Genomic DNA, 26,010 nt, shown 5'->3' with positions numbered 1-26,010 from the left:
CTATTTTTCTATCGACTTCCCTGTCGAAATTGAAATAACAGCCAGTGTTCCAGTTCCTTTCCGAGCAATTTTTCCTCTTGCACCACATTATTTTACGATGATAGTAGAAAAGAATACTAAAGTCATCATCCAAGCCATTTGTTCAGAATTTCTCTGCCTTGGCAAAATACGAACTTTTTTCAGGTCTATTATTAACGACACCCTCATGTAAGCAAGAGTCCTTTAGACCAGAGGTCCCCAACCCTGGTCCTCAGGGACCGGTATCCAGCCTGTTTTCCATGCCTCCCACAGCCAACACAGGTGGTTCATATCATCAGCTAATCAGCCATCTCTGGAGAAGGCTGATAACGATCTCCACCTGTGTTGGCTGTGGGAGACATGGAAAACAGGCTGGATACCGGTCCCTGAGGACCAGGGTTGGGGATCTCTGCTTTAGACCCTTAAAATGCATCATTTTCAAAAACAAATGCTACCAATAAAGTGGCAGAATGAAATTGCAACACAATACCATTTAATCAAGCTCCATGTTGTCAACATTTTTTTTGTCTGTACAACGGAAAAGAAGCCTAAATTTAGAAACAGCACAACACATGAAGAGAGATTACTGTCGTTTTTGTGGTATATAGCCTAACCTCAAAGTGTACAACACATGTGTTTGATTAATCCACAAAGCCTACTTAGTTGTTTAGCGAGTATCTGCTATATTTATATATTTTACTAGTCTACGAGGAGCTGGCAAAAGCGTTGGTTTGGGCAGTAAAAACTTGAGCAATCACTGGAGTTGTTGCAAAGGTTTGTTTTGAAAACGTGACCGTGGCGAGACCGCCGTGCTTTAGAGCCGCCTAGCGCTGCACCTGCGGGCTTGGTGGGAAAAAAACAACTCTTCACCTCCTGTGCTTGACCACAAACGTCTGTGTTTACACTCAGTTCGTCTGCCTCTGGGGAGAAAATAGGCCACAATACCAACACAACAAGGCGAGGGATCAGACATCCCAACATGCAGTATAGCTAAACTATTCAGACCTTTAAGTTAACAAATACACAGTTTCAGTTCCAATTTTAAAAGTGTACTCTAATGTACTCGGCTTATGGAAAATCTAAATAAGAAAAATTTCAAAAATGATTGTATTTTTTCTGAAGATTATTCAATGTAATATCCTTTGTAATCCTGCTTTTTACACCTACAAAAAGCACCTGGTTCATAATGTAGATCTTTGGGCATAATCATTCATGTATATTGTGATTGTCACTTCTCACTTTAAGCATAGAGGAATCGGCTTTGTCTTATCCTTTGCTCTTGCTCTTTCTCAATATTATATGTTTTTGAATGTGATTGTTATTTAAAATAATTTTTGAAGACCTTAAAAATATTTTTAATATGCTAAAAAAAACATGCCAAGTGTCTATTTAGGTAAACGTCATCTTGCATTGTAACTTGTAATATCATTGCTAATTGTGCCAAAAATAAAATAAAAAATATCCCATGTTCACAATTTCACCACATTGCAAGTGCAGTGTTTTTGGTTGTAGATTATTTATATAGTTTTGGAAAATCCCATTGGTTACATAGCAAACGGTTTCGATTAAGTTTCCATTTTTGGAGTATCTGTTGAGTCACGGACACTTAATTACTAATGTTCTCCCTGTCCACTAAGCCAGACGTGCGTATGAAGTTATATAAGGAGCGGTGGTGAAGGGAGAGGGAAAGTAACCTCATTTGCTGTCACGTTGGTCAAAAACACCACAAAGCGATATGTTTTCCAGAGTCATCAGTCAAACTCTACGCAAGGCCAAACAACATCGTGCACAAATGCCGGCACACCGACCCAATGGTAAAAACCTGAGGGAAATAATGACACCGCGCAGCCGTCATCAGTGTGGGCCTGAGGACCATATCCTGTTATGGTGGCTCTGGGAGAGGCTTGGTGCTGCCTGTCTGAAGCAGACCACAGCCTCCCACTCCTCAGCCGTCCGTCTGAATCACTGTTTACAGAGACAGGAAAGCCAGGCCGCTACGACATCATCATCTCCTCCTGCTCCGTGTCTGTGGCTTGGTGAAAGGAGGGGGCTTGTGTGTTTTTTTTTTCTTCTGACAGCCAACTTTCTAAAAGCGGAGACCAGTTCAAACCAAACACTTGGAGGAGCGCAACCCATACCGTCTACCTCTCAGGATGCCGTGCACCCACGCCGGCAGGAAGAGCGTCTAATTGACTAATTCTAGCCAGTGGTGTTTTTATATGGGGGGGAAAAAACAATGACTTAGGAATAGTACACATACCAAGACAACTATTGTCCTTCCTTTACTGTCTTATGTCGTTTTAAACTGCCAAGAATATTATACCCAGTGATTCTATACATATATATATATATCCGTAACCATGCTAATAACTCAAAACCTCACATTGCAACAGATGGAAATGTCATTCATCTATTGCAGTTTCCCCTACCCAAAAAACTACCAGTAAATTATTATCAATGTATTTTTTTTTTAATCAAAAAAACACCCAGCATCCTTCAATATTGTACATGCTTTATAAAAGAATTACACAGTAATGACATAATTCAATAGAATGTAAAGGACTAAACCGTTTCTGGCCAAATTAGCAGTAGTTGTTCTTTGCAGAGGATAAATATATGTTCATCACTACTGTCGATTTTGTCGACTTATGTTGGTGTTGAAATATCCGTTGTCGATGCATAGGCTATTTGTTAGTAATGCAAAGAACAAAACAGTGAACAGTTAGACATTCATAAGTTAAGAAAATGGCAAATTAAGTTCACCAAAGATTGTAATAGTACATTTTTTGGTTCATCCTGACCTTTCACCCAAAAGCCTAATATCCCTAATGTTCTGTGAGTAGTACATTTAATTTGACTAAAAGATGCAGTTGACATGTGCATCCACATTTTCTTAAGCAATATGTTTCAGGATACTTCTGGGAAACAAAACATGAGTGATCACCTCACCTGTGTGACTTGTACTAGTACTACTACTACCTGAACTGAAATAATGACCATAATGTGATGTATTGAGGGTTTGTGCCATCAGATCCCCATAAGGTTCATCTTTCTCCTATTTCCTTCTTTTTTTTTGCTATTGTTTAAGTTCAGATTAGAGGTAGTCACTCACTTTCTTGCCACCTTGAATTATCCTGCGCCGATTGTTTACAAACATTATAAAAAGTCTGTCATGGTCCTAATAATCTCAAATATGGTGACTGTCACTGGTGAGTTTCAAATTGTTAGCATTAAGCTAACGGACTTTTATTTGATGAAATTAAGTGGTAGGGTTGAACATTTTGGTGCTTTGAAAACATATTGTATATCTTTTAAAGAGTTTGCTACAATGCAGCTTTTGCTCATACAAAAATATTATTGTGCATATTTTACAGGAGTAACTAATATACAACTTGAAGCAAGGAGTGTAAGATGCGCTATTTTTCCAAATTGCGCATCAATATCAGTACTGAAAACATACATTACTTTTGCATTTTTTACTTTAAGTGCACCACACAACCTAAATCTTGTTCACGTTAAAGCCTCCAGAATGATTCTTTTTTTTTTTTTTTTTGTATTACATAACAATCTACCGACCCAATTCCCTACATACAACCACTCCCGTATTGCCATTTTCTGGCATCCAAACATTACAAGTGCATTTAAAAACACACAGACAAATGTTGTGTTGTGATGACAAGTGGCCACATTGAAAAGACAGTTTTCACCGCAGCATCTCGCCTTCGTTGTCACAGAATTAGACGGCTCCCTCCCTAGTCTGGACCCTCTCCATGACCACTCTGTGGTGAACTTTTAGCTCCAGGCAAAGATGTGGGAGGGGGGAGGGGGGGGGGGGGGTAACCACGCAGTGTTGGTTTGCAGCAGCAGTAGTAGTAGTAAGTGGAGTATAAAATTGGAGCTTTATGTGAATTGGCAGGGCTCCAACAGACACGTGGTCTTGTTGGGATGCAGAGGAATGTTACCTACTTCTCTGTCAACAACCAAAAAAATAAATACTTTCTTTATTTGCTTTGTTTTTGATGGAACGAATTCAATGGTGCCTGAAATTAGTTAACTGTTTTGAAAACTACTGTCTGACAATTTAGGTGGCAAAACCACACACACTAGGCACTTAAGTTAAGTACATATATTTGTGTAATAAAAGTCTCTGGTAAAAGTAGAAGTAGGCCTAACCAGTTCAACTCCTGTACTTTCAGAAAAGTAAAAATTACAGGGGGAAAAATACATCTGACTACTTGGGTCGTAGCCTACTTGGTGTCTGTAACAATGTATGAAATGATGCCTTTATAAATAAACTAACGTTGTACTAGGACACAAATAAAACTAATGCGGTATGAGATGCCAGCAGCGCTCAGGACTGAGGTGCAATTGAGAAAGTCTTTGAAATGCCAAAGCTGACATCTTCTGGGCTGACATTGTCATCGCACCCAACAGCACTTACGTCCACAAAGATCAGCTTTAGTAGTTAATTATCGGTATTTAAAACAGTAATTCCCAAACATTGTGCTGTCAGAGATCATCAGGTGTGCAATGGGAAATTATCAATTTTTCACTCAAGCCGAAAAATTGTTGTATTTACTAAAAAATAATGTACAATCTAGCTATACCAGCAGTGACGGGTAGAACAATTAAATGTTCTTCCACTAGATGGCAGAATTAACCTGCGCATCAACTTTTCAGACAAATGTGAGGCCATCAACATTTGACAGTTTAGGTTTTTCAGTGTTTGTTAGTTAACAAGAAAACTGAAAAAAGGAAGTGTATACTGTCAAGTGACATTGGGGACAAACATGACACACCACCAGTCATTTTTAAACAAAGACTTTATAACGTGAAACAATTAAGAGGCTCAATGCCCAATAACAATTATTGTACATTACATTTTATCTCAACAAAAACAGACAGGACAATGCTTGAATGTGTCATCAGGGGTTGACAGTTGAAAGTATCAATAATTAGCAACTCACCATCTTTGGTTTAAATCACATCATAACTCAAGAGTCATCACACTGTTTTACATGTTTGGGCGCATTTACTCAAAATGTAATGCATTTTAAAAAGCATTTCACAGGGCATACAGCAGCGACAGACATACAAGTATTTATTTATTCATTTTAATTAACTTCCGATTTCAAAAGCTCTCTATTTACCAGCAAACAGTCACCTTTGTTCAGAAGATTTGTGATTGAAAGTGTGGACACAAGCATCTTAAAGAATAGGACTCCTCAGGGTCAGGCAATTGACAATGTTCAACTGTTTTTAGGAAATTTCCCTGGAGTGGCAAGTTAGTGGCCTATAGTGAAAATGAAATAAGAAAAAAAATATATACAGTGGGGGGGAATATTTATTTTTGGGGGAAGGGGGGGCATTATTTGTAAGTTTGCCCACTTACGAACATTTTTTTAATTTATTTTTAAATTGCTATTTAATTATTATGCTAATAAGGCAATGTGTATTAAAAACTTGATATTGAATTGTGCACAGCTGCATGGCACATGAGCGCCGGTCAATCTGTGGGAGGCAGAATTCCGGCAGAGTTATACTGGATCTTACTTTTTGCACTCAATAAAATGGGGAACATTTTCTGACTTTTAGATCGCCTGTTTTTGAAATGCATTTGAACTGATTTTGTGTCTGTTACTGTAATGCATAAAAACAACCATAAACAAATAAAAGACTGGTACAGTAATTTCTTTCTAAGTGGGCAAACGTACACATTGGGATTTCCGTCGCTGCATTTGCTGCATATACAGTTGTGCCTTGAGAAGATACAAGTTGAATTCATGAATGCACGTTTGTGAACGTGGTGTACGCGTGTCGAACATAAGTGTAGCTTAACTTCTTCGAACTTAAATTCAAATGCTGATCTACACTTTCCTGACGTGCAGGACACACAGCAAGTACAAAAGTACTAAACTAACCCTTTAGTGTTTCAACTCAATCATGATTTAAAATTACTCTCGAGTCATCCTGTACGCATTTTAGGTGTTCATACTTATTTCCTTGATTGCAATTCTGAGAATACTGACAATATTTGGCGCAGAATGCTGCATTAATACTTCTCGGTCGATTTTAACACGGTGAACCGCAATGCTGTGTAGAAGGTAGAGTATTTGATGAAAATCCTCTCACTAGATGGTGCCTGGCCTCTGAAGTAGGGCTTTATGTAAATTGTTATCCAGTCATAACCATTGTGAGACACTCCTTAAGTTTGGCCTCTTACTGTGTGACCCTCAAATGTTATTGTCTCAAAATAGAAGCAAAAATTGCCCTAATGTAATAAGAATTAATCATGTGTCATTGGTTAGCCGCCATGTACATGTTGTCTTGTAGAAAATAGGCTTAAACATGCAAAACGACCATAGTGCAGAAGCTTATGTTCTTTTAGCAGGCTTGGCAATAAGCTGCCGCTCTCTCTCCAGCTCCTTCTCACGCTGGTTCTCCCTCTCCAGCGCCTCCTTCTGCTTGTGCTGCTGCAGCTTTAAAGCTCGTTTCTGAAAGCACATGGAAACCATCAGTGGCTCGCCATTGTCACAAGGAGAAGATAAGCCATATTTGAGGACCAGAGGGGGAACTAAAAAAACGGATAAATGCACTAAGTAGGTCTAAAATGTCATTATACATGCACATACACGGGCAGTGGCGCAAGTAACACAAGAAGCAGGTCTCAAATTATTAAAATAAGATGTTAGATAAAAAAATAAAAAGGAAAATACACAGACAAATAATTACCTTTAGTTTTGTTGTTCTTTCATGGAGCAAAATCATCTCTTTCCTGATATTGACCAGTTTGTTGTGGTAAACCTTGGCTTCCGTAAACTGTAAAGCCAATGAACTGAATGAGGGAACCCTTCCGGGGGGGCAAAGTGGTGCAAGCCAGGGTCAAACATACCAGTGAATTCAGGTCAAGTAAGGCGTTGCACTCTCGGAACTTGGTGACTTCTTGGTCCAGTGTGTCCAACAAAATGAGCTGATTTTGTCTGGAAGGGCATGTAAATACATGTTACCAAGTCGACTTGCTAAAGGTTATTAGTTATTTTATTTGACTAGTTATTCTTTTATTTAGGTACATGCAATACATTTTAATAGAATCATTGTTTATTTTTTGCTGTCCAATATCTAAGTGCAGTTGGTGTTCAAACCGTGCTTAATATTTAGTGCTGTCAAAGTTAAAGCATTAACTGATTAATTGATCACGAAAAAATATCACATTAATCATGAATTAAAGCAGATTAATCGCACTATTAATTTTGACCATAGATGATCCTTTAGCGTGACAGTGGATGGCCATGTTTAAGGTAGCACAGGTTGTTTGAGCAATAAACATAATTACATGCATTAAAGTAAAGCATTTAATGAATGTTTGTGTATGACATTTAGAATATTTGTTCAAGTCAAAATATTGGGGTCATTTTTTTCCCCATTTTAAATTATGCAAGTAATTCATTGATTAGAAAAAGAGGGAGATGAGCGTGTGCGGTGGATCAAAAAATGTTGAAGACGTCCTCATAACATTAAATGTCAGAAGAATTAACACATAACCGGTGCTCTTCAAATTTGGCGAGAAAAAAAATATTGATTAAAAAGCCTTTTTTATTAAGTGATTAATCGCGACAAATCAAAATTCTAGGATGTGATTAATCTGATTTAAAAAATTCAAAATCATTTGACAGCTCTAATAATATTACAAATTAATACATTTTACATTATAAAAAAAGTGGGGTGTCAGGCGATTAATTTTTTTAATTGTAATTAATCACATGACTTCAATAGTTAACTCACGATTAATTGCAAATTTTATATCTGTTCTAAATGTTAAATAAAATGTACAATAATAAAAACAAATATCTAGGTTCTCATACTCTTGTTAACATAAGTGGAAAACAATGTTAAACTAATAGAAATGTGCCTGCATCTTTTAGCCATTGATACAGTAATTTCATAATAATTCATAACATTGAGTTAAAATGAAAAAGATGTACTGTACTGTAAAAAACGAATGTGATAGTGATTTGTGTTGAGGTCATTCTTTTGCCACTAGATGGCATAATTGCATTTGTAAGACGGTGACAGCTCAGTGCATTTTACTTTTCATATTAAGAGCTATCTAATCTTTAACATGAAGTAACTTGCAAAATTCTGCACATTTTTACAATTGTACAATACAACTTGAATCCAGTCTCCATACGCCATCAATACTGTATATGCATTATTATGGAATTTATTACTGCAAAATTTTTACATGGACATGTCTGCTGCAGGCTTTACAAGTATGGGTCGGTCATTAATTGTGCATTAAAAAAAATTGTGGCGTTAGAGGAACTTTAAATTAACTCAAAAATAATTAACACAGTAATTTTGACACCCCTAAAAAAATCTAAATGCACTTTAGGAATAAAACCTCTTCCTTGCTTTTGATGAACTCTTATGTGCTTCTGTATTGTAATGTTGATGAACAGTGATGATCTGGGGTCACCAACCAACTCACGTGAGCTCTTGCAGGGTACGTTTCGAGTTCTGCAGGCCAGGGAGGTAGTGGGTTAGCAAGCCCTCTGTTAGCTTGTAGACCGCGTCATTGTTTATACACACATTTTCTAGAGGGGCGGAGCTCTCCACATTCATTTGCTCCACCGCCGGCAGCTGCACATCTGAAAAATGACGGCAAATATACATTGCTAGTCCAACATTTACCTCCATGCAAGACAAACTAAACTAGCGCGGAGTGACTTTGACATCAGAGGTGTCGAGCAGGGAAAATGTTTGAAAAATGACTACAAGCTTATGTATTGTTTAAATGATTATACCTGAAACAAGAGAATAGCTTCACAAGAACAAAATTAAAGTCCAAGCTCAAGTCCAGACAATTCCAATTCATAACATTACTGGGATGTAATGAGGTCTCAATCAGACACATTTGGACAACATTTGCAAGGAAGAGCAGGAAAGACATTGTCAAGTCAAGAGAGTGGAGCGTGCAAACAGGTTTGTCACACACCTTCGATATGTGGAGGGTCACCCTGAGACGAGGGTCCTTCATCCTCCATTCCATCCATAAACCACAAGATTCAGCAACCTGTGAAAGATGCCAGGAAATCAGATGTTTTATACAGTTTCCTACTTCCATCATAAGTGCTGAAACATTGCGTTGCTACTACTACTGCTGTTATTACTCTAGCAGCCGCATCATCATGACAAAAAAGCGACCCATTTACATTCAATATGTTTCCATGTTTTGAGTGGTTGCTTCATCGACATTCAGCGAACACACATCCTTTTACCTTGTCAGACAGACGTTTCTTTAACGATGGTGCCGATTGGAAAGTTTCGTGAACATTTTTATCAACGGCAACTTTTTTTCTTTCTTTTTTTAACCACATATCTACGATCAGTTGTGCGATATAGCGAGTATAAATTGGCCGGATGTCGTTGCGATTGTAGATGATAAATCACGCAGACAGTTCCGTTAAATGACTGTCTTTGTATGACATTTCTGAACATTAATAGGACATGTCACGAGTAAGGCAAGACTAGTACTAACTAATCGGTAGTTTGTGCCACTAGGACGAGTCTAGTTAGCAGTAGGGCTAATCATGCATGACACATGCATACCAGTTGGGTGTAGCAGTATTCTCCTTAAACTAAACCCCGAAATTTGCACACAAAAAACAAGGAAATCAAATGTTTAATCCACGTTATCAGACGGCGCTAATCTCGTGATTCGTTGTGTGCGTCACGTTGTCATTGCTGGAAGAACGGACGAAGAAGGCACAACAACAGTACAAGCTAGTAGTAACCAACCGGAAGATATTTTTTTAGCCAGCTACATATCAAACAAACGAACGTTCAGAATCGATTTACAACACTTTACCCGTTGGATTTTTTTTTTCACGGCGACCTCAGGCGTTTAAACAGAAGCTGGCCAGATAACGACAAGATTTACATTTTGAGTTGTTTGCGGCTCACAAACGTCACATGATTCGTCCGGTCACGTGATATGTAGACTTCTCCACCAAACTTGCTAGTTGACTTTGCTCAGCTTTTCCTTCCTTCTCACTTCCCACTCCAGTGCAGTTTCAGTTGGGACGACTCCGGAGATGTCCCATGCTGGCTCAAGACATCGGTCGACAAAGTGTCGTCAGGTGAGTTTAGCCATGTTTATGTCATGTGATTTTTATGAAAACTCTGATAGTCGCCTGCTGACACGACCAAACATCTAACAGTTACGAGCTAGCCTGTTACCGTTTAGCCAAAGCTGTTTCATTGTTGAAGACTTTTGATCTCTTTACAATATCTCTCTCATATGCCAGGATTTGTTTATCCATCTGTGCTGAAATACTGGCCATGCGTCCACCTTACATCATTAACCCCCCACCGCCGTGTTATGCAAATAAGATGAAAGCTATCAAGGATAAGATGCAGTCAAAAAAATTTGGGGCGGATTTTCTTAATTTTATAACTTCAGCGCTAGGCCTAAATGTATTTCATTAAGCTGTTTACAATCAAATTGACCTTATGGCTCTATACAGCTCTCTGGCAACTTTTGCCAAATTGAAAACCATGAAAACTTCATTTGTTAAATTCCTTGTTATTTGTTTAGTTCGTCAGTTTTATTTATGGAGCAGCAATTCACATGATTTCAAGGTACTTCATATATTGCAGCTCAAGAGCTGCACTTCTCATACATTATGGGTATCTTCAGATTTTAATATTTGTGTATATGTGTGTATATATATATATATATATATATATATATATATATATATATATATATATATATATTTATCATCATCATTATTTTTATTTCTTTATTTAACTTTACTGTCTCATCAGAATGTCTTTCGAGAGTTTGGCACTTGAGACTACATCAGCAATACTCGCCATTGTGTGATGATATTGGCTAGAAGAAGTGTAATTGAATTCAATTTAAACAGTGCTGTCCAGCGTATTTGGCCTGATGATGCTTTCCGCAAAGTTTAAGGAAAGGTGGTACACGGTTTTGATTTTATTTTCCGGGTCTTTGGGGCAGTGGTCTGCATTGGCTGCTTGGTTGAAGATGGACACAATACTGCAGAGGGGGTAGATGTGGAGAGAAAATATGATAGAGGGGTTAAACTGGCAAGGGACACAACTGGACACAGCAGCAGCCATATCGCCAAGAGTACTGGTTCTATAATGACCGCAACCACTACGTTGTCAAGTTTGACACATGCTATATATAGAAAGAGATTGTATAGTAGCCTTCTATTACCAATAAAAGCTACTGGGAATAATTCAAAATGTCATTTTTGAGGTTGTTTTACCTCTCTATTGTGCAAACAAACTTTTTAAGGGTTAATACAATAAAAATGAGTAGCTATTTTATATTACAGCGTCCTTCATTGAGCCTTTTTGAGTAGTGGCTCAAAAGTTTGTGGCCCTGCCAGAATCACTGGCTCTGTATATTCATGATATAATATGATATGTTTTAATGATTATTATCTAGCAAATTTATACATTTGACAAGTGAATAATAGGAAATAAATATTGCATGTATTGTACATTGTACTTTTATCATAGAGCTTTTAGAAATACCACTTTTGTGTTCTTACGTGTTTTTTTTATTTTGAAATCCCAACCAATGGTGTGACATTTGCAGATTAATGATTTTGTATTTTGACATACATTTAAAGTTCATATACAGTATTTGTTTGTTCTCCAAACAGGGATTATTACAGTAGAGGCCATTTAATAAAAAGAAGAAAAAAACAACTTGAATATTGGTACTTTTGCAGCTGTGTTGAATCTGTTGTTCTGCAATTATTTTTGCCTACTTTGGTGGATTCGGCTGCTGGTGTCTCTTGGGCATTTCTGCGTTTGTTCTTGACATACAAAAAGACTCTGCTATTGTGGCTACAGCATCTTTTTGTCAGTTACTACACTTTCGTTTCTGTGTAAAATCCACCTTTCTTGCGCACATAATATAATGAATTTCCGGGTTCGGAGACAGTGATTGTGAGGTCGAGCTCTTAACTGTGCCGCCACCAGTTAAGCCATTTAAATAAAATATAAAAATATATTGTGATTTACAACAAGACTAAATAATATTTCTAATTTCTTAGGATGAGAGAATAAAGTGTGTAGTCAGTGGTGAAATTGCACGATGAGGTGGCAAGTTTTTTTCTTTTTCTGGGCGTTATATTTTGTACAATCCATTTCTTCATTTCATTATATTTATGCATAACATTTCTACTGGCCCGATCAGTGTCATTCATCTTCAACCATCGTTAACGTTGAACCCTGTAGTAATTAAAAGGACGATGTTAGTGAATAAGAGTGAAAAAGATCGTTAAAATTACACATTACGTCACAATACAAGCTGAAAGGGCAGTAAAATAGAACAAGGCCTGAGGGTAAAAGATATAAACCGTGATAAAAATGTGCTTGCTGTTGAGTAGCTACATATTGTTTTCATCTCTTCCAGGTCCCAATGGAGTAAACTTACATGCTAGTAGCAGCTGCACAATGTGAATGATTGACCCAGGAGGAAAGTGTCCTGTTTGCAGTCAGCCTGGGATACTTTTAAAGATGTCCGGTGGTAGCCTGTTGAGCAAGGTGCGCTCCGCCTTCAGGAGAGAGCGGAACGACTGGGACATGAGCAGCGACACGGCGCCCTTTGACTTTTCCGAAGAGCTGGTGGAGGATGAAGCGCCCAAATTCAGCAAGCTGAAGGTATGGAAAGCCATTTATCCAATATACCCGTACTGTACTTGATATCTTTGACTTCAATAGTTAGCAGAGGTGGGACATATCGCTGGCACCAAAACCACATCTTTTCTGTAAAGCCCCAAAAAAACATATTTGTTGAGCCATTAACTTTGCATTGTCAAGGAGAGCAAGCCATTGTCAACACTATAGATTGATCAACTCAATAATGTGTATAGATAACACGTGTGGAGACTGACAGACCAATAGTATTAGTGAGTATAAATTTGTGAAATTTAGGAGGTTTTGCTCCAATGCATGTATAAGTCTTAACCTTCGAGTAAGTCCCAAGTTACTGAGGTAAAATTCAACCAAGTCATAAATGAAGTCATAAAATCCTCCACAGTCACATGTATTCACACATTTGCCACTTTGCACTGTGTCAGAACACATTCACATTTTTTTTATGGCTCTTAAACCAGCCTCAGAATTGGTATGGATAATGGATAGACAGGGTTGGGAGGGTTAATTTTAAAATGTATTCCGTTATGCTTATAGTTACAAGTTACCCGCTAAAAAATGTAGTTAGTAATGTAATCCAAGTACCATAATATTAAAGTAATGTAACTGGATTACTTTTGGATTACTCCAATACAGAGTTTTCTCATGAAGACAAAATCAAAATAAATATCACCACAATATATAATCTATACAATGTGCCCTTGCTATTTGCGGGGGGGGGGGGGGGGTAATAGGGACCTGGGCAGCCTACAAATAGCAAAAATCCTTGTGTAATTAAAAAGCATGTAGGCTATAGATTGATTGATTGATTGATTGATTGAAGGCTATATGCTGTTTTCAAACCGCATGTGTCACTGAAAGCAACCAGACAGACAGATAGATAGATAGATAGATAGATAGATAGATAGACAGATAGATAGATAATAGTCATCCAATGAGGTAAAGTAAAGCTCTGCTTGCGAACACAGCTGTTATTGCTGTAATGTGGAACAGGGAAGAAAGGGAGAAATTATGCTTTTGAAAGCAACACCTCCCATGGTAGCTCATTACACCCACATGCACCCACTAATAATGACTGCAAAATGAACTTTTGTCCCAGTCACAAGTTTAGCCGTGTATATATGTTGTGTGTGTGATGTTTAAATAGTGAATTGGTGGGAGGAAGATTTGTTTGGAAGGTGTAATTCATATTATGGTTGTAGGCTAGCGGGCTAGCTAGCAAGAAGCTACAGCGCGTAGCATGCCGCTGGACTCTCAGCCAAGTAAGTTCCAAACAGTGAATACCGGTCGCCATTTCCTCCTCATATCCGTGATGCTTTTTTTAAACTGCCCGCATGTGGAGGACACGACTAGCCAGTTTCCCACCTCCCCGACATGTACAGCTCCAGCCTGTGGATAGATAGATGGATGTAGGGCTAGGAGATAAGGCCCCCAAAAAAATCTATCTCGATTATGATTTTAATCAACATTATAGACCCAACATTTATGTAAAGCTTTAATTTATTCAAAAAAATTCCAGTGCAAAATCTTCAGACAAAAATAATGATTTATTATCCATAACACTATGCCCTCATTTAAAAGTGCAACAGACACAAAAAAAAATGCCACACTATTTTGAAAATGCACATTTCCAAATGTAAACAGGCAAAACGTGTCATGTCGTTCAAGTCAAAATGAGCCTTTGATACATTTGAGCCAAGCACTTCCCAAATCCTAAAATTGGCAACTCAAGTTGAGTTACGTTACTCAGTCCCCCATCTCCACCTCCACCCCCACCCCCAGCGCACTCGTAGAATGACTTTGTGTTATCAGTAATCCCCCCCACCCCACTATTGCTGCTACATTTGGCTCAGTATTACACAAGTAAACATGAATACTAAATGTCTGTTAACACTTCTATTTCCAGCTATTGGAAATGTTCTAGTACAGGGGATGTCTTCCTCCTTCAGCGCAGCTGATTCTAATGATCAGCTCATCAGCAAGCTTTGCAGAAGCCTGACAACGATCCTGATCATGAATCAGGTGTGTTATTGGAGAGAAACATGGAAAACAGGCTGGATAGTGGCTCTCGAGGACCGAACTTGGCCACCCCTGCTCTAGTATTTTACTAATCCACTAATAGGACCAAATTACCCACTGGTAGTTTTGGCTCACTTGTAACATGTAGTTGTCAAACTACAAGTCGTGTGCCAAAGTTATCCCTCTAGTCAGTAGTGGAAAAAACACAACTAGTTAAACACAGTATTTCTGCTTACTAGTGAGGAAACAGGGTGTACTAATAGCTGGATATCATGGATATCAAATTGAATGCTTTTTGGCGAGCCATTTGAGCATTTATTTGAGCGTACTAGTATGCCCTTTGTCTTCATAAGACAATTCAGAACAGTGTGTGTGTACTTGTGTAGCGATCTTGAGGTGTATATCAAGGTTACAGAATAAATGCTTATACAGCTTTATGAAAAGCTATTTGACTATTCTTTTTCTTTTTTCTGAGAGAGCTCAGTATTGTTCATTCGGTAATTTTACCGATTCGACATGTCATCATCATTGCTCTGTCTCTTTTTTTTCTTTTTTCTTTTTGTATTTTGTGTGTGTACATGCGTGAGTGTGTACTCATTAATTCACCTAAAACCTATTAAAAATCCCATACCGTTCACCTAAACCGAATACTTCAGAATCCAGCTAGAGTCGTGAGGTTGTCAGGAGACCCGAGGAAGGATCAAAGAAAAGAAAGGAAAGTGAAATCCAGCACCGACCAGACATTATCTACTACCCACCGGGTTACCAACCAGAGTCTTTCACCAACCCCAGAAACATCTAAATTCCAACAAATTGGCGAGACCAAAGGAGAGACTGAGGAAAGGAAGGAAGGACAGATGAAGCAGAGTGAGATTCACAGACATCAGCCTCCAGCGATTCAACGACAAGAGGAAGAAGCAGATTGTGTTTGAATTTCGATAGATGCTGGACTGGTGGATCTGGCATGCATGAAAACCTCTACCAAAGAGGGGAGCCGTCCACCCCGGGCAGGACAGAGCAAGCACAACCAAATCCCCCCCACCGCCAGCACCCACCCAGCCACCCGTACTGTTTAATACATTTATAGCTTTTTGACTATTCAAATGTACTAGTATGATCTTTGACCTCACAAGATAATTCATTGCACTAGTAGAACAACTGTGTCTTATTATTAACGTTTTCTGACTTTTCTGCTCATTAGTAGGACTGCATGTTATTAGTGAGGCGCTGGATTGTCTTAGTAATGAGGACAAAGTGCGTACTAGTAGACCTTTAGATACATGTAAAGGATGTCGAATAAATATGCAAATGACTTTCCATATGAAGGTGGTGGTCTCCGGCGAGATGTCGGACTACGCTGCCGGGGCTCCGTCCAACGGGGTGGCGGTCAACACGCTGTTGGTGGCGGGGCGCGAGCAAGACGATGACTCGCTGCTGGACTCGTCCTCTAGCGTGGGCAGCCCGGGCTTGAACATGGACCCCTGCGACAGCTGCACCAAGAAGAGGGAGACCATAAAGCAGAGGAAGGTGATGAAGAGGCTGGTCATTGCAGCCGTGCTCTACTTTCTCTTCATGACGGCGGAAATTATAGGTAAGCACAGTCTATGCCCGCTGCATTCTTTATTTTGACCCACTGAGTGTTTACATTATCAATACATTATATATTTTATTTATTTAAAAAAATATATATATTAATTAAACTATTTATTGATCTTGTAAAATGTGTAATAAATTTATTGTAAATAATATTGCTGAACCAAAATTAAGAAATATTTAGTAAAATAAACAATTTTACATTTGCATTTAAAAATAACTATTTAATTTAAAATGTATTGTAAATTATTGTAATGAAATGAAAAATATTTATAATTGTTTGCATTATTATTATTATATATATATATATTTTTTTTTTTACGGTATTCAACCCTGACTTCTCCATTGAAATGGGTAGATATGCTAACCATGATGCCAATGTGCTACCAACATAATAAACAATTAATTTTATGTATTCACCTCTCAAAGAAATCAAAGTTAGTGAACGTAGCTTAAAGTCAATTTTGATCATATTTTACATTCATGGCGACGCTTTCTGCTTTCAATTAAACTACTGGTGCATATTCTTATTCAGAATTTTCCACCTTGACTGACTTCGACTTGTTCAAATATTAATGATACCCATCCATGTCCTGATTTTGAATATAGGGATGGAAATTAATACTTAAAAAAAAAAATCTGATTTATTGATTCACCGACAAAATAGTAGACAGATTAATCAATTATTAAGATAGTCGTTAGTTGCAGTTCCATACAACTGTAAAAGGACGACTTTAATTTTAAACATAATACACAGCTCTGACATGGATATTCCACGGAGGTCGTTCCTTAAACTGAATTCGCTGCTTTGTTTGTTGTTCGGGTTATGTATAATTGGAATAACTTTTAACATGCTGTAAAAACTTTATTTTTTATTTTTAAATGCATTTCTTGTATAGGATTACATGTTGCCCAATGTTGTGGCCCGGGTTCTATACGTGTCTCTGATGACCTCGGATTTCATTGTACGGTTCTTCCAGGCGGCTACGTATCAAACAGCTTAGCCATCATGACTGACGCTGTGCACATGTTAGCTGATGTGGTGGGAATCCTGTTCTCTCTGCTGGCTCTGTGGCTGTCCACTAAACCGCCCACCAAGAGATTCACCTTTGGACTGCATCGGCTTGGTAAGGCTCTCCTTTCAAAAACCCAAACCCGGGGCGTGATTCCGATTCTGAGCCCAGATATGACCGAAGGCTGTGTGTTTTAGTTAGTGTAGTAATACTGTGTGTTAAGTACACACTGAACACGTTTTGGACTTGTGATGCAAATTTACAGATTTCACAATTCAGTCATCTTGTACAAGAGCAGGAAAGGGGAATTTCAATGATAATAGAGTTTTGTTGTCTTTGGTGTTGTTTTTCGTCGTGACCTGTCAGTCAATATCTCATTCACTGCCATTGACGGCTATAAACGTCAAAAATTGATTTAGACTATTTCTATTAGTTTAACATTTTTTCCACTTTTGTTAACAAGAGTATGACAACCTAGACTTTTTTTTAATCATCTTTTATTTTTTGAAAAGATTATTAAAAATTAGGGGCGTCAGGCGATTAAAATTTGTAATTGTAATTAATCGCATGACTTCAATAGTTAACTCACGATTAATCACAAATTTTGTTCTAAATGTACAATAATGTTCTTCTAGGTTTTCATACTCTTGTTAACAAAACAAAAAAAAGTTAGACTAATAGAAATAGTTCAAATGAATTTTTGACGTCAAGAATCTCCCGACTTCTTAACAACGGCGCAAATCCGCTGCGTCTGCCTGTTTTTCCCGTTCAGCGCAACAACCAACGTGACGACATTTCCGTAAACAATGCTGTCGTCACCACGTACGTGTATAATTCGAACACCGTAGTAAAATCCGAAATCAGGGACTTCGCGTCCAACACGACTTCAAATTTTACCAATACCTGTTCACACAGATCTCATCTCCAATGTAGTAATTTTGCAAGACAAATACCAGCTGCAGCGCCTCGAAACAGACAGAATTCCTTAAACGTTGATAAATGTCCACTCACCGTAATTAATTAGGCGCCTGGAATTGTATCCGTCCGTGACGCCACAGCCCGCAACGTCGCTCGTCGGGGTTCACCATTTGAAGGAATTACCATTAATTGTAATCGTTTGCGTGTTCAAATAATTCCAAGATGAGATTCTGGTGAAGAGGGTCCTTGCAAGGTTGGTTTATTACAGAGATCTCTGGTCACACAATTGCATACCACCTAAGCAGTGTCATCCAATGGGTGTGTCTTCTTTTGCCCACACAGCCTCTTTATTCAAAACATGAGGAAACGCCTCTGTCATCCCGTGAGGCACAGAATGAGTTTGCATTTTCCCAGTAAACTAGATCATCCTTGAACTTTTGACAACCGGATTTCTGATGAACAGCAACTAGACTTCTTAGATAAACATAGAAACATTTTAACTTTCTCATATCTGGGAAAACAGTAGAAAAGATAGCAAGAATGTCAAAAGCATTACTTACACAGGTTATATCAGGTCAACATAATTACACCTTCATCAACACATCTATAATGAAATGTAAAACAGGTAAAATGTAAAATAAAACAATGAAAATGTTAATAATGTCAACACCGTCAATGGCAGTGAATGAGAGGTTATGCCAAGGTTGCACTCTAGGTTTGATTGATAGCAGCCATCAATTGTCAACCAATTACATTGCATTTTCTAAGAGGCGTTTCCATTGCAATTTAAAGCTTTGTTTGTTCACATTTCTGTGAAAACTTTTGAGGCACAAACAAGACTAACAGTGTCATTTAATATGCATCCAGAAAATGGTTTGATTTGAGAAGGCAATTTTTGCTGTCATTTATTTGTCAGATAATAATAATCTTAAAGCTGTGGTATTTTTAGATCTGATCTGTAATTCAAAACCTAAGAAGGCCGCATCCGGGAAAGCTTCTGTGACACTTGACTGTTTCTGCTGCAGAGGTGATAGCAGCGGTCCTCAGTGTGGCGCTTATCTACATCCTGACGGCGATATTGCTCTTTGAGGCCGTTCAGAGGACGGTAAACCAAGACTTCAACATCGACGGCGATGTCATGATTATCACGGCGGCTGTGGGCGTGGCTGTCAACCTCATGTGAGTCCGAATGTGCTTCTCACTACATAGCGTGTCTGTACATAAACGAGAGACTGAATGTGAGTGACAGTATTTGTGTGAGACTACAGTGATAGCATTTTGTTTTTTTTTCTATTCAGAATGGGCTTCTTACTGAACCAAGGTGGTCACCTTCACTCACATGGGCACGGCCACTCACATGGGCACGGCCACTCCCACGGCGCGCCAACTGCCCCGGGGTCGCAGTCCGCAGGGTCGGCACAGAACCAAAGACCGCACGGCAGCCTGGCTGTGCGAGCCGCCTTCATCCACGCTTTGGGCGACCTCCTGCAGAGCCTCGGGGTCCTCATAGCTGCATACGTCGTCCGCTTCAAGGTGCCTCGGACCTGCTCATATGAAGTCACGTGTTTATTACACATAAAAGCAATATTTGAATGTGCCTTGCAAGTACAGCCTCTTTTATGATCTACTTTGTAGTCAGTGTGCTGCTTGTATAACAGTATAATTTTACTGTCTCCTCAAAATAACTCCCAGCCTTTGAATGTCACAACTGGCAACAAAAGTGAGTCCACCCCAGAATGAAAATGTCCAATTTGGGCTCAATTAACAATTATCCCTGTCAAATGTGATGTGACTCAGTGTTACAAGGTCTCAAGTGTGAATGTGTCAAATTAACACTTACATGTGTGGACTGACCAATAGATTTTTGGAAAATATTACATTTAGCAACATAGGACAGGGGCCACAACATTGTGAGCTACTTTTGGCTCAACTGTCAGGCTCTATCTCTCTATCTCCTCAGCCCGAGTACAAACTTGCAGATCCCATCTGCACCTACATCTTCTCCGTTCTGGTTCTGTTCACCACAGTCCGCATCATACGCGACACAGCAGTCATCGTGCTTGAAGGCAAGTATCGGATTCTTCCCAAATGTAAGAGCTTGTGCTCCTCCATGAGGACTCATGTAGTGATTTTCCCTTTTTTTTGGCGCCGCCCAGGCGTGCCCAGGCACCTGGACACAGTGCAGATCAAAGAGAATCTCCTAAAACTGGAGGACGTGCAGTCAGTGGATGAGCTGAATGTTTGGGCGCTGACAACAGATAAGACCGCAGCACTTGTGCATCTTCAGCTTAGTGAGTGGCTTCAGCACAACATGCAGATGTGAAATGTATTCATTAATTTTCTTTGCATCATTTTTTGTTCTGTTACGGAAATGGGAGGTTGATTTGCTTGGACTTGGTTATGTGATTCAAATTTATTTTTGAACATCTGGGTTCCTGGTAGGGGTGGGCCAAAAAATCAATTCTCATAAGAATCGCGATTCTCATTTAGTACGATTCAGAATCGATTTTAAATGTCCCAAAATCGATTTTATTTAAATTATTTTATACTGTCTTCCCTTTGTTTGTGTGTGCCTTTTATTGGGAGCGCTGTTCATATTGTACCCGATTTGGCCACTTAGGGGCAGTGTGGTTCCACGTGGTCTAATACACTGTTAAGTTGTAGCCACATTAGAGAGTCGAAGGAAAAAGTCACGATCATGTTATTCCAATAAAAGTATTTTTTTGCAGCATGGAGCCGTTCTTTTGAGTGATAAAAGTGCCGCGAGTAGAGCACTAATTAGCATTAGCGAGTCAGACTGGAATAGATCATTACGATTCCTTGAACATCTATAAATTGAAGCAAAAATCACTGTCAATCAAATTATTGTGAATCAAAAATCGTTCTAATCGAAAATCGATTCTGAATCGAATAGCACACCCAAAAATCGGAATTGAATCGAATCGTGAGACATTCAAAGATTCGCACCGCTAGTTTCTGGACATTTTTTGTTTTCTCGCTTCCTTTTCATTAAACCACCAACAGTGTTAATGCAAATATAATGACATTTTCCAAGGGTGTGAGGTTTTGCCTATTTTTTTTTATTTTCCAAGTTCATCTTTTTAAATATATGATTGTTTAAATCAAATTGTATATTTTTATTCTAACATGGCCACTCCTGACCAGTTGAAACCCATGAAAAGTATATTTTTTTATTCCTTATTTAGTGGGCTGAATCGTGTATTTTGGGAAAAATGGGTTTCATTCTAGACTCAACACTTGAAATGTATTTTTTCTGATGGATTACATAATTTATCAATATTTGGATTAAGGAGCAAATTAATTTAATATTCTTTGTTTCCAAATGAAATAATCTGCAATAGATTCACTGACTGCTCCAATGGAGAAAATGGCATAATTGGAGAAGAAATACATTTTAGTTGCAAATGTAGAAGCTCCCTCTACTGGCTATAGAAAGTAGGGCTGCACAATATTGGAAAAGCGTGCAATGATATTTAACATGTACCTGAATAAACAACATTCTTATTAAATAACAAAAAGGAAAAAATCATGAGGCAAAATAAGCAGGCACAATGTATTGTTTGCTAATTAATTGTAATAACTTACCTTTTTTTTGCCATGTTTTTTTTTTTATATATTCTTCTTATTTACAGTAATTTCTGGACTACAAACTGCTACTTTTTTCACTTGCATTCAACCCTGCGGCTAATACAAAGGTGCAGCTTATACATCAGATCACAATGGGGCGCACTATAAAGGAAGCGCAAGCGTGCTAGGCAGAGCAAAACAAACCAAGCGAGCCCAAATACAGTAGGAGAGAGAACGAGAGTGAGACAATTTGAACCCTTATTATGGAAAAGAAAGTAGCAGGAACTCGGTGCGGTAAACACCTGCGGCTTAGCCGGGTGCGGTTTACATGTGTAGTATTCCCCAAATTTAGCTAGTGCGCCTTCTAGTCCAGAAATTACTGTAGTTAGCATTAGTATGCCACTCCTTCTATTGGATGGCGATGTGTATATAAAGTTGCATCTGATTGGTCAAAGTCAGAGAAAAGCAAACACACTTTTTGTGCCAAAAATGTCCACAAACAAGCTGAAAGGGATGTCAAACAAAGCCTGAGGCCAGTTGAACATGTGCACAAGTCCGGTTCTTCCTCTTTTAGTCTGAGCGTGACACATCACTGACCAAACAGGACAGAACAGAAATCTTCACATTGTAATATCTTCATCATGCACGACTTTGTCACAATAAAAACTAGACAATCCTGTCCCTGTTCCATACGATAGTTTAATACTAAATTCAAGTTCCAAAAACTATAACAGGTTAGGAAAAAAAGAAGGATCTCGATTAAACAAGATCTCATGGCAGTGGCATTCAAAATAGAATTGTTTTGAAGTTGGCTTCCACCGCGGCAAGCGCTCATAACTCAAATTGTTGCTCATTTCTGCACAAATGTAGTCGGCTCCCTTTTTAAGTGGAGGTACCGTTGTAGTACGTTGCGTCCTGTCATCACTCATTTTATAAGAAAATGAGAACCTATGACTACTTTTATTATGCTTCCAGCGCCTTTAAGTGCCAACAACTGGGAGGACGTCCAGGCAAAGGCCCGCCACCTGTTGCTTCACACCTACGGCCTGAGCAGATGCACAGTTCAGGTCCAGACGCACCGAGAGAGGCCCGCGCGCACCTGCGCGCACTGTGAGCAGCCTTAAAGACACTCTCCACTTTTGCTTTTGTTTCCACTCTTTTTGCGCATTTCTGCGTGTTGGCGCGTTCACGCGGAAGGCACCTGGTCGTTGCTCCAGCGCCCAAAACTGATGCCGAACAATAGGCAGCAGGAGGCCTGTGACGACTGACTGCTATCCATGCAGAGTTGACTGACCTTTGACACGTTCAGTTAAGGAACGTGAACCTTCAGCACATTCTCTTCATTCATTCACCATTAAGGCCTAAATATCAGTATTGTACACTTTTGGTTCGTGGCAACTGGTGTATCGTTTTTGTTCTTGTGTCTTCAGCCTCAGTTAGTTTGTCTATGGAAAGCTGTTTGAGCGTTTGGTCGACAGCCTTGATGGCCAGTTTTAAGGCCAGGGTACTAGTTAACTCTTCACTAGTAACACAATGCACTAATAAAACAACTTTGTCTTGCTAATGTTTTCCGCATACTAGCAGGACTACTACATGCTACTAGTGAGGCAAAACTGTTCACAGTTGACATCTGTGCGCTACCAGTGCTACTAGTTATCATCTAGTACACAGTTTTGCCTCACTTGTAGTAATAAATAATTGTCCTAAATGAAGACAAAAAAATATACTAGTACACGGAGCGCAAGATCGGTTTCGAATAAATGCTTTCCATGTTTTTGCCGTTTGAACTTGTATTCATTCTTTCATCTGTCCTCTATCTTCAGATTAAAGTCCATGTACTAGTATTCGCCTGGTCCTCACTAGTATCACAACTCAGCACACTAGTCGAATGACTGTGTTACTACTGATGTTTTTTTTCCACAACTGCATTGCACTACAGTATGACGTTTCTGCACACTAATAGGACAACTTTGGCTACTCCATACTACTAGTGACAAAATTCAATTTGTTAACATTTTAGCACCTTATTCGTAGTCACCTTATTATTCACTAGTAAAATGGATATTCTACTAGTGCAGAGTTTCACTCCAGTCATAACAGTTGTCTTACTAGAGAATGATTTCCATGAAGCTGTTTAAGTACTTATTTGATAGCCTTCATGCCCATCAAGGTCCACGTGACTAGTATGCTCTTTGTTCTTACTAGTATTTCGACATTGGCATACTTCGCAGCCTTGCAGGACAACTACATGTTACCAGGGAGGTAAAACTACTGGCGGCTATTTTGGTATTGCTAGTATTGTTACTCGTGCAGCACAAAAGTTTAGCTGTATGGTTTGCTTGCATACTAGTAAGACAAAAATTGTACTAGTAATGAACTCCATTGTCCTACTAGAGAGCACCAGTGTACTAGTAGTATACGGACCTTAAATTGGGCATCTAGAATATGGAAGAAACGTTCGAACAGCTTTCCTTAGTATACCAGCAAAGTACAGCTGTGGCCAGTAAGCTGACTGAATCAGCTAATGCACCTCACTGTACTAACCAAAATCACTTTGTATTAAACAAAAACACTGCAAGAGTATTCCATACTAGTAGCGTATTCAAATTAATTTCTGTCAACAGTTTGGAGTTGCAGGTGTCAGGAGTATGTTTGAGTGTCATGAAGGCTGCTGTACCTCAGAGGTAACTGACAGTATTATCAACTCTTCTCCACTCGGTATTCTGAGAGAAAGTGTGAATTGGCATTCACAAAACGTTCATATCGTAGTAATAGAAACACAAATCGGGATCACTGTTTTGTTTTGTAATAAAATAGTTCAATGTTTCACCCACAGTGCTTCAGGTGTTTTTTTTTTGTTTGTTTTTTTACAAAACTTGGTTACGTGGTGTAGTGTACTAATGTTTTTACCTTGCATTATGCCGTTGCATAGGACACTAGTTAGCCCATGTAAGTGCGCTAATAATAGAGTCACGTATCCTACATTGAACAATGCAAATAATAAGTAAATTGAAAATAATACAACTATGCATCAAAACTAATACTATTTGATATCCGTTTTAAAATAGTATGGTTTTGCGTAACTGATAACTTTCACCAGAGGTGTGGACTCGAGTCATGTGACTTGCACTCGAGTCATGAATTTGACGACCCTAGACTCGACTTGAATTTTTTTTTAAAAGACTTGGACTTGACTAACAATGACTTGTGACTTCACTCGGACTTGAGCCATTTGACTTGAAAATACTTGCTTCTTCCACCAAAGCAAAAAGATTAAAATGTATGTTAACGAGTAAGTTCCTCTTGTTGTGTGTGCGAGCTGGGCTGACAGCTTCGTCATTCGGACATGTCAGGAAAGGCGCAAACACCTAAAGCAAACTTCAAAATAAAGCTGACCGAATAATACATTAACACCAATGCAATGGCCTTGGTGTATTTAACTTTGAAAGAGTGCCTGCATGGTGGCGTGAACGCTTGCTTGACTACTTCCCTTTGACATTTTGGCTTGCATTATCGACGTTTTTATTGAAATTACGTATTTTCTACCACCATTATCATAATGCCAACCCGAAATCATATTAAATAGCGAATTTAGGACGCGAAGAAACCGCAAGTTAATTACGTCGTCATTGCACGATACGGTACAAGTTTCCGGCGTTCGTGGCCAGTAGCTAACTGTTAACGTTAGCATCGAGTGCCTGGCTAGCAACAGTTAGTTTGACAGCTGCTGCTTGGCGAGCTGCTTTTCTTATTGTGGACCTATGCTACTTTGTGATCCACTCTCACTGTTTAAACGACGGGAATGTGCCTTCAATTGCACTTATATATATATATATTACAATTTAATGGGAAAAAGCATTTTATAAAAAATAATTAAGACAAAGTTCTATTTATCTGATTTTATTTTGTGTTTTTTTTGTGTGTGCGTGTGTTTTTTAAACAATCCGATCAGTGACTTTTGTGATCAGTTGCACCACTAGGCCCGGCAAGTAAGCTAATGTTAGTTGTTTATCGGCTAATTATTGTTGCTAACTGCATAGTTAATAAGACTGTCAACACACTGGTAAGACATTGCAAACACAAAACTCTGTTGCACCATTTTTGGTACACTCCCTGAGTCCCTGACTCCTACTTTGGTGCTCACACTAAGTAATATCAT

The 26,010-nt window shown here is 38.8% G+C and overlaps 2 protein-coding genes across 4 annotated transcripts; one reads left to right on the top strand and one right to left on the bottom strand.

Annotated features, from left to right (window-relative positions):
* Positions 1-4,823: 4,823 nt before the first annotated feature.
* On the bottom strand, positions 4,824-10,291 carry bloc1s6 (biogenesis of lysosomal organelles complex-1, subunit 6, pallidin). 3 transcript variants are annotated; one of them, XM_077563600.1, is made up of 6 exons: positions 9,959-10,291; positions 9,014-9,091; positions 8,507-8,666; positions 6,911-6,998; positions 6,751-6,837; positions 4,824-6,512 (listed from the first exon to the last, which is right to left on the bottom strand). In XM_077563600.1, the coding sequence occupies exons 2-6, from the start codon at positions 9,069-9,071 to the stop codon at positions 6,393-6,395; spliced, it is 513 nt and encodes a 170-aa protein (XP_077419726.1). In that variant the 5' UTR covers positions 9,072-9,091; positions 9,959-10,291; the 3' UTR covers positions 4,824-6,392. The 3 variants fall into 3 exon arrangements, with proteins under 3 accessions (XP_077419726.1, XP_077419725.1, XP_077419727.1); XM_077563599.1 differs by having other exon boundaries at positions 9,887-10,027; XM_077563601.1 differs by lacking the exon at positions 9,959-10,291 and adding an exon at positions 9,628-9,787.
* On the top strand, positions 9,920-24,689 carry slc30a4 (solute carrier family 30 member 4). The gene is made up of 9 exons (XM_077563598.1): positions 9,920-10,157; positions 12,479-12,726; positions 16,066-16,330; positions 17,313-17,459; positions 19,289-19,442; positions 19,562-19,796; positions 20,224-20,329; positions 20,420-20,554; positions 22,827-24,689. The coding sequence occupies exons 2-9, from the start codon at positions 12,526-12,528 to the stop codon at positions 22,973-22,975; spliced, it is 1,392 nt and encodes a 463-aa protein (XP_077419724.1). The 5' UTR covers positions 9,920-10,157; positions 12,479-12,525; the 3' UTR covers positions 22,976-24,689.
* Positions 24,690-26,010: the final 1,321 nt, after the last annotated feature.

Source organism: Vanacampus margaritifer, chromosome 4 (genome assembly GCF_051991255.1).
Source record: "Vanacampus margaritifer isolate UIUO_Vmar chromosome 4, RoL_Vmar_1.0, whole genome shotgun sequence".
NCBI lineage: Eukaryota > Metazoa > Chordata > Actinopteri > Syngnathiformes > Syngnathidae > Vanacampus > Vanacampus margaritifer.
This window is presented reverse-complemented; position numbering and strand designations above follow the sequence as displayed.

Coding starts and splice junctions, on each gene's coding strand:
- slc30a4 (XM_077563598.1), top strand. CDS start 12,526: ATGATTGACCCAGGAGGAAAGTGTCCTGTTTGCAGTCAGCCTGGGATA. Junction 20,330..20,419: donor AGCAGTCATCGTGCTTGAAG/GCAAGTATCGGA, acceptor GGCGCCGCCCAG/GCGTGCCCAGGCACCTGGAC. Junction 20,555..22,826: donor ACTTGTGCATCTTCAGCTTA/GTGAGTGGCTTC, acceptor TTATGCTTCCAG/CGCCTTTAAGTGCCAACAAC.
- bloc1s6 (XM_077563600.1), bottom strand. CDS start 9,071: ATGGATGGAATGGAGGATGAAGGACCCTCGTCTCAGGGTGACCCTCCA. Junction 6,999..8,506: donor CGTACCCTGCAAGAGCTCAC/GTGAGTTGGTTG, acceptor ATGCCCTTCCAG/ACAAAATCAGCTCATTTTGT. Junction 6,513..6,750: donor AAAGAACAACAAAACTAAAG/GTAATTATTTGT, acceptor ATGTGCTTTCAG/AAACGAGCTTTAAAGCTGCA.